Here is a 13,904-nt window from a genome sequence, read left to right on the forward strand (position 1 = left end):
CACTCAAAATTCAATTTGGGGGAGCAGATGTAGCTCAAGTGGTTGAGCAACTCCTGAGCTACCCAGTTCAATTCCCAGTATCTCCTAAAAAACAAAAACAAAACAACCCCCTCCCCCCAGAAAAACAAACAAACAAAAACCTTAGTTCTACAGTCACCTTCTGTTTGAGGTCTTTTCTTACCATGTGCTCCCACTGCCCCACCCTCACCCCGCCACCTCCACTGTACTCAGTGAATTCCTATATCATAATTCCTGATGCATAATTTATTTTCCCTGTTAGACTTTGCACTCCCTGAGAAACAGGATCTGATTCAGCTTTACAACCTTGGGACCTGGCCCAGGAGCTGGCACAAGGCAAATTCCAAAGAATTTTTGATGTATAGTTTTTAAGGAGTTTAACATATATTATTCCTTATTTATTCAACAAGTAGTGGTTGAGATTCTTGTGACTGTGCTAGGCACTCAAATGTGAATCAGGCAGACATAGCCTCCTGTCTCGTAGTACATACTTTCATGGGGAATAAAGACAAACAAGCACGCAGTATAGTTAAGAGAAGGGGAGCCCAGGCAGGGAAGTCTGGGGTGCTATAGGAACATAGAAGAGAGGCACCTGATGCAAATTTCCAGGAGCATGAAAAAGAATCAATCAAGTGAAGAACCCCCTGGCTCTATACCAGCCTTCTATCTCTACTTTCTGGAAATAAACTGCTGCATCATGGATAACACATTTCCTGCATGAATGCTTGCTTGATTTTCACAGACAAATGCATACACAGACTAACCTGAGGCTCCACAAGCTGAGGTAGAGGTAGGCTTATTTTTGACAATAGTTCATGCTGTAAATATTGCCATTTATCTCCACTTTGGCCCTGGGCTGACAAGACTGAGTGTGAAGCATCATTTTGAGAGCTAGCTGCCTTATTGCTTTTGAGAAAGGACAAAAAGTGAAGAGAATGATCAGCACACAAAATTCTGCATTATATTAAAACATGTATACAGTGTTTTACAAGGTGATTTTTAAGAAACACTCAACTCTTCCAACCATAAAACTACTGAATGTCCAACTATTTAAAAATGTTTTACCTTCCAGATGATTTCTCAGTTGTATCTTGTTGATCTTGTTGGCAATACTGGGGCCACATTTTCTTAGTATTAAAGTCTATGAATTTGATTAAATCTTTCTGTTCCATTGGTTTTAACTCCAGGACCTATAATTGAATAAGATTAAAATGGACCCACCAATCAAGGTTCAGCATCCCCAGGTTTCTTCTGTTGAGAAAATCTGACCTTGAGCCTCTTTCTAAATCATTACTTACTCTTTATGGTTCTTGTTCCTGTGTTAGCATTTTGTTTCTCAAAAACGCTTAGGGAGCGGACGTAGCTCAAATGGTTGAGTGCCTGCCTCTTATGTATGAGGTCCCGGGTTTGATCCCCAGTACCTCCTAAAAACAAAACAACAAAAAAAAGCAACTCTCATTGGGGAGCAGATGTAGCTCACTGGTTGAGCACCTGTTTCCCATGTACGAGGTCCTGGGTTCAATCCCCTATACCTCCTAAAAAAAAAAACTATTTAAAAATATTCACACAATGATCACGTTTTATGTTATTTAAAATGTACTGCACACTTGGAAAATCACCAAGTGTGATTTTATTACACATTTTGAAACAAAAGGTAAAGCAGTGTTGCAGCAACAGAGATAAGGTACCTCTGACATTTGCTCTGTTTGATGCAGATGCAAGTCAAGAAAGGAAGAACATTAGAATGGCCCTAACTGTAGCTGATGAAACAAAGCAGGTGCTGCAGCAAAGGCTCAAAAGTCAAAGTCGGTGCACACAAGGAGTGTCCACATGGCAAACACTGGAACGGCAGTGTAATATTTACTTCAAAGGGTAATTCCATATAGAAAAAGCTTTATTCTTGTCCCTATAACTGTTAGGGGCTGAAATTACCTGTTGCTGCTGGAAATCTTTCTGTCTGCTGAACTGTGGCCTTTCAATCACAATAGATTCAAATGCAGAAAGGTTATCTGGCTGGAGAATTTTCTGATGCTCTGAAGGTTTCTTTACAATAGTAGAGTACTGCAAAAAAAATTTTATTATTTATTTAAAAAGAAAGATCCACTTTATTTTGATTCTTGTAATGGGCCTACAGAAAGGAAGACGTTTATGTGAAATAAACGACAGCATTCTGTCATTTCTATAATTATATACTATGATTTAATGTGTTTATTTCATAACCATGTCAAAACATGCACAGCATTTGATGAAGTGGTCATTCCATCCTTATCTCAACCTAATTTATTCAGTGATTTACTAAAAGTCAGGAAATTGACTGTCTTTTTAAAGAACAAATTTTTAAAATTCAAAAAGGGAATAGTATTATGATGTGAATTCAAATTTCCCCTATGTCTAAAATTTAGGTAGGTTTTATAAAAAAAAACAAAACAGAGAACATAATAGGATGAAAGGGGAACCATATGGCTTATGTATCTGGAGCAATGATATTTCTGTCAATTAAGTCCCCTAAGTTGTAACCACAGTTTAGTATATATAGCAGGGTCCTACTCATAGGATGAACATTTGCATTTATAAATACAGAACGCTTTTAAAAATCACAAGAATGCTTTAACTATATAATGCTTTGATCAGTACATAAAAACATTTGTAAATGAATAACAAAAGTACTCTGAAAACTCGTTTTGTGTTTCTTTTTTTTTTTGGTGGGGGTGAGGATGGGGTTCATTGTATTGCATAGTTCCATGGATTTTTAAATTTTATTTTATGCCAGGAACATATAACACAACCTAACATTTCTCCTTTTCACCACATTAAAATATATAATTCAGTACTGTTAACAGAGGTTTTGTGTTTCTAATGTAAAATTTTAATCTTATCTATAAAGGCTTCAAGTCACCAAGTTTATTTAAAATACAAGCTTCTGGGAGAGGATGTGGTTCAAGCAATTGGGAGTCTGCCTCCCACATGGGAGATCCCGGGTTTGGTTCCTGGTGCCTCCTAAAGAAGATGAGCAGACACAATGAACAGATACAACAAGCAGACACAATGACAGGAAATGGATGTGGCTCAAGCAGTTGGGTACCCACCTCCCACATGGGAGGTCCCAGGTTTAGTTCCTGGTGCCTCCTAAAGAAGACAAGCAGACACAAGTGGACACAATGAGGAGACACAATGAGCTAACACACTGAAAAATGAGCAGATACAACAAGCAGATGAGTGAAAATAATGAACAGACAGACGAGGAAGCCATCTCAGGAGGGACAGAACCAACTTAAAATACAACCTTCTTTCATACAGAAGGCTTACACTAGAGCTCATCACCAGCAAGAACACTCAAACCAATCTAAACTAAATCACCATAACACTACCACCACCAACCTGGATAAGAAAACTGCACAGGAAAACAAAGCCAATAACAAAAAGTCAGGGCACCCCTCCCTTATAATTTTAGGAGGGGTGATTTAGGAGTTAGTGTAGTTTCTCTGCAGGTGGTTCTTCACCTCTGATCAGAGTTCTTTTCTGATGGGTTACCACATGTATATATTGCCATATAGCCATATTTTACCTGATCCTCACTGTATTTCTCCTGAAGCATCAACTGGACTTTTTCCAAATTGCATTTTACAGTTTTCAGTTTCAAGGAAAGTTCTTCAGCCTCTTGTTGAATGGCTCCACCATCTCCCAGGCCCTGATCTTTGCAGTTCTCTAGCAGAGAAGCAACCTTGTGCTCAATCTCTGTTAGCATGGCCTAGGAAATAAAATCATTTAATTATTCATACTTCTGGTCATGAACAGGTATTATTCATCAAAATAAGATTCACTCTCTTTACCTAAGCATTAGAAACAGGACTGGAATGGATCTTGAAAAACAAACCTTCCACATAATTCCTGTGGTTTTTGAGCAATGGTACACACAAACCATCCCCAAAGTACAGATCTTGCTCTCTAAAATAAACTAAAGTGAATTTATAATTGCATTAGAAAACACAGCAGAATATATCCACCAAAGCATAGCAGTTAAGAATACAGATGCTGGAACTAGACTACCTGGGTTCCGATCCCAGTTCTGCCATTTGGTAGCTGTGCAGACTTGGGCATGCTATTCTATGAGTGTGCCTCCAGTCATCTGTAAAGTAGGGATAATGGAACTTGCTTCCTGGGGTCATTACAAGGAGTCAATGAGTTAATCCATGTGCTCTCACTAGTGCTTGACACCAAGTCTATGTTTAAAAAATGTACCACACTAATGAAAGAAGTTGTTAACCAGGGAAAAATGGGAGATGTGGGGAGTGAAGTATATGGGAATCCTCTATATTTTTTTATGTAACATTTTATGTAATCTATGTATCTTTTAAAAATAAATAAAAATATATTTTAAAAAGTGTTGACTATTATTTTCATTTTTACCACCTTTCTGACCTAAATCTTCAGTGTTGCAATCTAAGTATCAAGTAATAATAAAGAGATAGTCCCCCCAGAACTATTTGAAAATCCTTTCCTCTCCCCTTTCCTTCACTTTATCAAGCCAAATAAACCTCCAAACTATCAGAATACCACAGAAGAAATAATTCAGAACCTAAAATACCTAGTCATTGATACAACTGGCCAACTTATACAGAGGTCTAAAAATAAAACATTTGGATGAGGTAAGTTTCCTGGTAAGTCACTGGCGTTTTATTCCTCCTTAACAGTTAAAGTTTGCCATCTCCTGGAGCTGAGAAGCTCAAACAGTCATATCCAAAGGCTGGCACAGAATGTATTGCGGCGCTCACAGCTGTTCAACATACGCTCTCATGTCCAGCAGCAGCACTCTAATCTCATTCCAGCACCATGATCATTTGGCTAAAACTCAGGGCATGACTAAGGTGCATGAGAGAGACTTAAGGAAAAACTATCCTTAAAACACATTTTCAAACAATCTGGCTTGTAACTCTTCCACCTAAGTAAACCACTTGCATTCTCTGTGGCTTCTTCAAAGCTTAAACAGTATGTATCCATAGACTTTAGAGTGGTTGTAAACAAAGTACAAAATAATTTTGTGTACCATTCTTCCTGCTTGGGTATTTTATATCTACTTTTGCATATGTCTATATATGTTTCATGATTCCCATTTTACCAGTTGGAAATGGATATTGCATGATTCACTAACAATTTCCCTATTGCTATCCCTCTGAGCTGTTTACAGTTCTTCACTTCTGTAATCACAAACGCCATAAACATTTTTCTCCTTTTTGAATTACTTTTAGGGAGTAAATTTAAGGTAATGGATGGGCATTTTATATGTTGACAGCTGACTTCCCAAAACATGAAACCAATCATATAGAATTGCCAGACATTAGTGGACCTATTTTTCCAGAGTTTTGCCAGGATCATGTAACTTTTGTCAACGTAATGCAGGAACAAAACAAGAGCTGTTTTAATTCACATGTCTTTAGTGATCAAGGCTGAGCATTTTTTTCTCAAATATTAATTTACTGATTGCAATTTTTTCTTGATGATCTATAGGCTCTTGTTCTTTGGACATCTTCCCACTGGGAACTTAGTGTTTTCACAGATCACTGTAAGGCTTTCCATATATTTCAATATTAAATTGTATGTATCATGTTAACTGTAAATATTTTTATCCTTTTATTTTTTAAGTTGAAGGCTATGATCCCACAGAGGGGTTTTTTCCCCTGAAATTATTTCTAGTCATTTTTTCCTTTGTAATTTCTTCCATTGCCTCAATAGTCCAAAGTTACTATCTCAGCAGTGTAAAGATCTATTATTATGTTTCACCTGAATTTAAATGACTGAATGGCTTATATTTAATTCTATCTATTCAAAGTATACTTGTGCGTATGATATAAATGTGCGCCTAGGTTTATTTTTCTTCACAATATATCTAGTTAGTCAAAGAGTATTTATTAAATAATTTCTTTTCTTACCCTTAGTAGACTTAGTCATATAATACTTTTTTTTGGTCTATTTAAAATAGCATTTATTCCTAGAATAGAGATAAATGCTCCTTTTGTGCTAGAATATTATTAATAGAAAGAACTTGGATTCTTGAGGCAGATTCAGAAATAGCTTCAAAATCCAGCTCTAACACTTGGCCAAATTATGTACCCTGTCCCATCCTACAGCTCATTACATGAAACACTTATCTTTCCTGGGGGCTGGAAGGATTAAATGTTCATTGGTCTCTTGTTCTCCAAACCAACTCTGACTTTGTATGTTACCTTCAGTATTTTTTTCCCCAAAGCACTCTTTTTGTTTCACTAATAAAGCACCATCAGGTCCAATTACGATTTTGTCACTACTTGACTAAATCCTAAACTTCAGGAAGTTGGGGACGAGTTTTTAGCCATCGTTTTCTTCATACCACTAAGCACGGTGCCTGGAAGATGGCAGATAACTCAATACATGAGAGGCAAATATGAGTAAAACTTAAACACCCAGATGTTCAAATACATTTCTTTTCCCAAATGCTATGCATAAGGTTCTGTATTTTAAAGCTCCAACATTTAAAAAGTGACAAAAGAAAAGAATGTTTATGGTTTAAGCTGAGTTCCATATGAGGTAATATAAACACACTCAGAAAGGCAACAAATGATGCAAGATAAGGCATGTATGCCAAAACCAAGTAGCTCCTTGAAACACTACTAAGCTACAGGTAAAAGTTTGTTATTCCCATCATTGTGCATGCCTATACTTCTTACATAAAAAGTTTCTATGGGAATGCATTAGATGAACGAGCAGCCAGGTGGCACGGTGGAAGGTGGCTGTCACAAAGCCACAAGACTGGAGGTAAAGCAGGTAGTTTCTAGGCTAGCCTGGGCTTCCCATTATAGTCTCTATATCTTATATGACTAACATGTACCTTCATACAAGACCAGGATGTCTGATAAATGTAATGAGAATCCCAGCCATCTGGTGACTCCTCTAGTCTATCTGGTCTCAATCTAGTGAATTACTGGGTATTCTTATTTGACAAATTTAAGAAGGGTTTGATAGATTTCAGAAATGAAAATCATCTTTTACACATTACGGCATCTTACATTTGTCACTGGATTATACACTGTTGTGGTTTTCTCCTTTCTAAATGTCTGGATTGTAAATTTATAAAATAAGATTTCTACACTATGAAAATATATTTTCAATTGCCAATGGAATTTTAAGTCACTTGATTATACATTTAAATATGATCAATAAAAAAGCAGAACAGAAAATTCTTAAATGCCTCATTACTTAATTGTTCTGTGTATCAGCTATTATTTGCCATTAGATATTGAGATGATGAAAGTCTTTATAAATTACTTAGGATTTGCACTTACAATGAAAAAATAAATGAAGCAAAACAAAGTACACTGACCAAAACAAGACAAAACAAAAGGAGTGCCTGAAAATTTTCAGCCCTTAAAATCAAGCAGCATCTGGGAATTTTATCAGTCAACCACATCGTTTCTGAGCTCCAACAGGGAGATCAATATTATTTACTGTTCTCGGCCCTGCCTTTGACTATGGATCTAGCACATGCCTCATAGAATAGGCCCTCAATAAGTATTTTTTGGATGAGTGAACTATTAATAAGTAAAATGGAAACTGTAATGGTGTTTAATATCTCCCTTATGAAAAATACACACAAATATGGAAAAGGCACATAACTTTCCAGGGAACCTAAAAAAGCCCATTTATCTCATGCCAAGCCAGGAACATATTTTAATAATTTTGAGGACTCATGTGGGACAACTCGTATGCACTGGCAGAAGTGGGTGAGCACCGGTCCCCAGAGACGCGCATGTGCTAAGCGAGCTGCCCGACACAGGATAGGCAGCGCGGCCTATCAAGTGAGGTGAGGGGGACTCACAGCTGACCAGAGGACAAGGAGAGCAGACTATCTTGACAGGTTTCTAACATGTAACCTTGTCCTAAGTCTTATGAGGGGTCAGGGTCCCCGGACTAGCTGTTGCTTGATGGGAATGGAAGAGAATATCTGCTTCAAAATACATTTTCTTTGGTTTGGGAAAAGAGGAGAGACTGCTTTTGCTTTTCTTTTGGATATTTGTAAGGAAGTAGTATCCTTTACTTTTGGCAGTTATAAAAGAAAAATTACATATATGGCAATCCTAGTTTGATTTTTTTCTTTGTATACTCATCGTGATCAGGTTTGCTCCAGTTTCCTTGGTTCACTTTTATAGCTTTCCTTTATGAGTTTTTTTTTTTTAACCTTAGTACCAAGACTTATGTTTGAACACATCCCCCATTCCACAACTTTCATGTTTCCTAGTGTTCTGTGAAAAGCCATATTATTTCTGTCCTCCCTGGAACCCAATTCGATAAGGAAAAAGTATGCGAAAATGTTTAACTTTCCTTTAAAAGTGAACTCTCTTAGCAGGCAACAAGAGTGTTTTCCGGTCCCTGAGTATTATATTGAACTGTAATTATAGTATAATTCAGTGGAAGGAACTTCTAGACTTTGTCCCTGCACCTTCCTGGGCCTTCATTTTTCTCATCTGTGTAATGGGCATATTAGCCTCTAAGCATCAGAAAGAATTTTCCTGAAGACCAAATGAGTCAATGCACATAAAAACACAGTGTCAACTATAAAGAACTATGCAAATATAAATTAATGATAAGCAAGACATTAATTTAGGATTCTGAAACAAGTTATTGCTGGTTTACCTGGAAGTTAAGGCATTTTTCTTCATCAAAAAAAAAAACCTTCCATGTTTCATTCTATAAATGAATTTCAATGTCTTAAGTTATTTCTTATTTTGGAATATTCTGTTTAATGCTGATGTGCATATTTATAGAAAAACTTTAATTTCACCAAAAACTGGATGTCATACATGGAAAATATTTAAAATGAAGTAGATGTATATGGGTTTATTGAAAATTTATCTCTAAAAACCAAAGCACTGTGTTTACAGAAAGAATGCTCAAGTTGCAGTTCATTATAAACTCAAAGATCAAAGCAGCATATGACATTTAATGACATAATTACTAGATAAAACTTCGGTCCAGTTATCACAATGTTATTTTAGAAGTATATACTGATGAAATTCCTTGAGATTGCATCAGTTAAATTTTATCCAATTCTAGCTTAAATAGGATTTTAGTGAGCAACTTATACAACCTTCTCATTTCACAGATGATTACCAAAGAGGATGGGTCGAACTGAGCACAATGCCTTAAATCACAGAACTGGTGAGTGGGAAAAACGAAATTCAAACTCAGAGCTCTGAGTGTGTTTTTAATTATGCACATTGACTCTTTGTTTTGAAGGCCTTTAATTCTGAAAAATTCACTATATATCTAAACTGAATCTGAAATGGCAAATGTCATTTTAATGGGAAATCACTAAGCAGTCCCAAGTAGTTCTAGAGCATTTGTAGTAAAATGTCAGCAAAGCCCTTTAACGCTCTATTTTCAATCTTGAAAATCAGTATATTCATTTTCATTTCTGATGAATGTTCAAATTAAGCACCTACTATTAGGAATGAAAGTAACAGTCAACATTTATTAAGCACTTTCAAGATGCCAGACATTGTTTTATATGCTTTATTTCATTTAACCCTATGAGAGAATCTACTATTTTTTGGTGATTTTACAAATAAGGAAGATGAGGCTAAGGTCAAGTAACTTCCCCAAGTTCATGTTCAGAGCCAGGATCCGGACTCTCGATTCTGAGCTCTTGCCTACTGCTGTCTCTCCAGATATTCAGTTTACATAAATTACTTTAAAGAATTACCCTAAGAACTAAAAGTTGAGGTCAAGATATATGCAGGGGTCAGAAACAGAAAGACACTGTTGCTTTAAGAGAAATTCACCCAATCCAGGAAGGTGGTTGGTGAAGGGGCAAACCATGAACCCTGACCGGCAGTCTTACCTGGCACCCTACCAGCTCCTGTTCCACCACCTGCTGCATGCCTGCGTTTAGTGTTTCTGGCTCGAATGCCACGTTGGCTTGGTCCAGCCACAGCTCCAGCTTGGCCATCTGGGTCTTGCAGACATGGAGGACCTCTGCGGGCTCAGGCCTAGTGTCCTCCACCGTGGCCCCAAGCGCTCTTTGCTCGCCGGGAAAGCCCAGAGCTGCAGCCCTGATGGGAGGTGTGGCACCCTACGATAAATCCAGAGATAATCCAGCAATGAAAAGCCAGGAGTCCAAAGTTTTCACATTCGGGGCTGCAAAGACCTGTGAACGTGTGGCATTCCCCAAGTTAACAGGGAAAAAAAAAAAAAAGGCAAAAGGAGAAAGAAGGAAAAGAAAAATGCACCTCCACACTCATAGCAACAATCACGTGACTGGAGCCACAGGTTTCCAAGCAGCCGATCTGCATGTACACAGGTACAGTATTCCCGGGCACAGAGGAAGCAAACGGGTTTACAGTTCATTAAGCAGGAAACCCCAAGAGACAGGTGAGTGTGGGTGAGGCGGGGAGGGGTGTGCGCGCGCGCCTGAAACATTGCAGGGAATTGGGCAGCGTTTAAAGTTGCATGACACACGATTAAGCAATGTTTATATTGCTGTGTGTTTGTCAGACAGAAAACGAAACAAAATAAATGATCTTCACACAGTGGCTGGGATATAATGAAATACATATTTTTTAACTTAACAGCTTAGGTAGTTTAGATTATAAAATATTTCAGCTAATTTTTTTTTTTTTACACATACTTGGTATTACTCATCTAAACTTTCCCTATTTAAAATTACTAGAGTTAAGTAATGAGTTTCTGTGGTCCAATCTGGAAACTTTTTTCCTATTCATCCAAGAGAACCCTGAAAACGACTTTACTCTTCTGGATACTAAAATTTTTCCTGAAGTAAAAACTAGATGCTTAAAATGTCTAAATAAAGAATGATGTCTATGATGTATTTAATATTAAAATAACTGGGTAGCTTATTGATCCCAGGTGCCAAATGAAGTTCCTCTAATAATTACATATTACATAGTAAATTATATATATATATAAATAAATAACATATACACACATACATTTTTATATATTTTCAATTTGGATGTAAAATATTATGTGGCACAGACATATTCGTTTCCCACTGTATTACTTTTCTAGAATATTGGAAGAGTTTTATTGTTGACCCTTCTAAAGAAATTACTGTAGGAATAAAGATTTACGTTTTGCTCCACAAAATTTTTGGTCCCAATAAATAGTTTCATTAATTATGATGAAATATAATGTTTTCTATAAAATTTTTTGCTAGATACATGTCAGCATCTGATAAAGCACTATTTCTGGCCAAATGACAAGCTTCTAGAGGGAGTTACTCAAGTGAATACCCTAACTCAAACGTACATTTCCCAAAATTTGTAGGGTTTTGCTTAAACACTGAACATTCAGTGCAATGGAAGTGGACAAAATTGATAAATGGTAAAAACATGCAGGTATGCAAATACCATTCATTTTCACACACAATTACATGTATCATGAATTCTCGTTTGGCCAAAGTGTCTCTGGGGTGTACTTCTTCACTCTGATGATCTATTAACTTTACATATATTTGCTCTTTTCTGCCAAAAGGCTATTTCTCCCCTGCCTTCATCAATCTACTTCTAAAATTTTTTTCAACAATCACCTTCCTGAGGAAGCCTTCTCTTGCCTATGTGCTCTCTGTACTTCATACATAACGAGGTCTTTACTTGGAGTCATCTGTTTTGCTCTTCTTTTTCTTTCTCCAAAATATTTACTGTCATATTAGTCATTTCCAAATTATATTATTCAGTTATCGTAAGTAACAAGAGGAAATAATTTTAGCTGTAAGTAACATGAAACAGATCTGGAGTAGTTTAAACAAATAAGTATATATTTGTTTTACAAATTAGGAAGGTAGGTGGAATTTAGCAATGATTCAGTAGTTTATAAAATTCTTCCGACCTTTTTTTTTTTAAGATAGTTTTTCTCTCCCCTTTCCCTCCCTCCTCCCCCTGCCCCGTTGTCTGCTCTCTGTGTCCATTTGCTGTGTGTTCTTCTGTGTCCTCTTGTGTCAGTGGCACCCGGGATCAGCATCTCATTTTTGTTGCATCATTCCATCTTGCTGTGTCAGCTCTCTGTGTGTGCGGCACCATTCCTGGGCAGGCTGCAGTTTTCTCACGCTGGGCGGCTCTCCTTACGGGGCGCACTCCTTGTGAGTGGGGCTTCCCTACGTGAGGACACCCCTGTGTGGCACAGCACTCCTTGCACGCATTAGCACTGCGCGTGGGCCAGCTCATCACATGGGTCAGGAGGCCCTGGGTTTGAACCTTGGACCTTCCATGTGGTAGCCAGATGCCCTATCCGTTGGGCCAAATCCGCTTTCCATCTTTCAACCTTTTCTTCATGCTTGTCATTTGACCACAAAATGGCTTCTGTGACTCCAGACATCATGCATACATTCCACTACAACAGCTCATGTATCTCCAATCTTAAACTCAGTTTATCTTTTTGGTTTATCTCAGGTTCATTTACATAAATCACGATAATTTGGTAATCCCAATCCCATCATATTGTAATGGAATCTCTAAATTTGGAATAAGAATGCAAACTGACACCTTATCTACACCTCATGTCTCAGGGCAGGGAAAAAGAAAACATTTGCAGTATGAGATGAAACGAACAAACAAACAAAACCAGGATCATACTGTCTAGCACTGTTTCCCAAAATGTTTGAGACTGTGAGCCTTTTTTGGTAAGTAATTGATTCTCTAACAAAACATATGTAATATATGTGGCAGACCTTGCACATATGGTAATCATGTGAGAAAACTGCTATTTTCCATCAGGAATAGTTTAATATAACATCAGTTTTGTGGTGTTTTTTTTTTTTTTAAAGATTTATTTTTATTTATTTAATTCCCCTCCCCTCCCCCGGTTGTCTGTTTTCTGTGTCTTTTTGCTGCGTCTTGTTTCTTTGTCCGCTTCTGTTGTCGTCAGCGGCACGGGAAGTGTGGGCGGCGCCATTCCTCGGCAGGCTGCTCCCTCCTTCGCGCTGGGCGGCTCTCCTTATGGGTGCACTCCTTGCGCGTGGGGCTCCCCCACGCGGGGGACACCCCTGTGTAGCACGGCACTCCTTGCGCGCATCAGCACTGCGCATGGGCCAGCTCCACACGGGTCAAGGAGGCCCGGGGCTTGAACCGCGGACCTCCCATGTGGTAGAAGGACGCCCTAACCACTGGGCCAAAGTCCGTTTCCCTGTGGCGTTTTTTTTTAAATACTGTTATATTTTTTCATTCAGTGAGCCAGTCTCTTACAAAATTTTGCTTTTCTTTTTTAAGTTCTGATTTTAAAAAAACAACAGTTGGGTGATTTTACTGAGAAATATCAATTTGTAGTAATCTGCTTCATTGTTTTCTAGTTTTCAGATATTTCTGTATCTTAGTAGCAAAGATTTTGAGATCCCTTTTTTGCCTCCTGAGATAATCCTGAACAGATTTATTGGCTGCCTTCTTTCCTTTATTTATTAAGAAAAAATATTATTTGAGCACCTATTACATGCCATACACATATTTTAATGACAGTATTGAGTTTCTCACTAACTCACTAAATTAATGAGAAAACAAGGAAGCTGGAGAACAAATCTGGACTTTATTTGCTAGTTATTTGAATTGGAAAGAATCCAAAGGTGAACAGAAGAAAAGAATATCTCTGCAACTATAGACCTTCACAGTTGAAGTGGCCTCAGGAACCTGCCAGTGATTAGTTCAACCACCTCTTTTTATAGTCAAGAAACTGAAATGCATTTAACATTTAATCAATTCACACGCCTCCCACTCTACCATGTTACTTCTGAGGAGCTCAGGCCCAAGCATGTTACTTTACCAAGTTTACCCAGCTCCGTGATCTTTTAATTCTGAGTCCACAGACTTTTCTTCAAGAAAATCCCTGTTCAAAACCCCTATGTGATAGTC

At 37.7% G+C, this 13,904-nt stretch overlaps 1 protein-coding gene across 6 annotated transcripts in view; it reads right to left on the reverse strand.

The window, feature by feature from the left end:
* SYNE2 (spectrin repeat containing nuclear envelope protein 2) overlaps positions 1–13,904 on the reverse strand; it is a 400,819-nt gene that overhangs the window by 94,984 nt on the left and 291,931 nt on the right. For all 6 annotated transcript variants that reach the window (XM_058293295.2, XM_071213892.1, XM_058293293.2 and 3 more), the window contains 5 exons: positions 9,890–10,120; positions 3,584–3,766; positions 1,951–2,079; positions 1,084–1,208; positions 783–924 (listed from right to left, as the gene is read on the reverse strand). In XM_058293295.2, coding sequence (XP_058149278.1) covers positions 783–924; positions 1,084–1,208; positions 1,951–2,079; positions 3,584–3,766; positions 9,890–10,120 — 810 coding nt within the window. The remainder of the gene's footprint in view (positions 1–782; positions 925–1,083; positions 1,209–1,950; positions 2,080–3,583; positions 3,767–9,889; positions 10,121–13,904) is intronic.

Source organism: Dasypus novemcinctus, chromosome 3 (genome assembly GCF_030445035.2).
Source record: "Dasypus novemcinctus isolate mDasNov1 chromosome 3, mDasNov1.1.hap2, whole genome shotgun sequence".
Classification (NCBI taxonomy): Eukaryota; Metazoa; Chordata; class Mammalia; order Cingulata; family Dasypodidae; genus Dasypus; species Dasypus novemcinctus.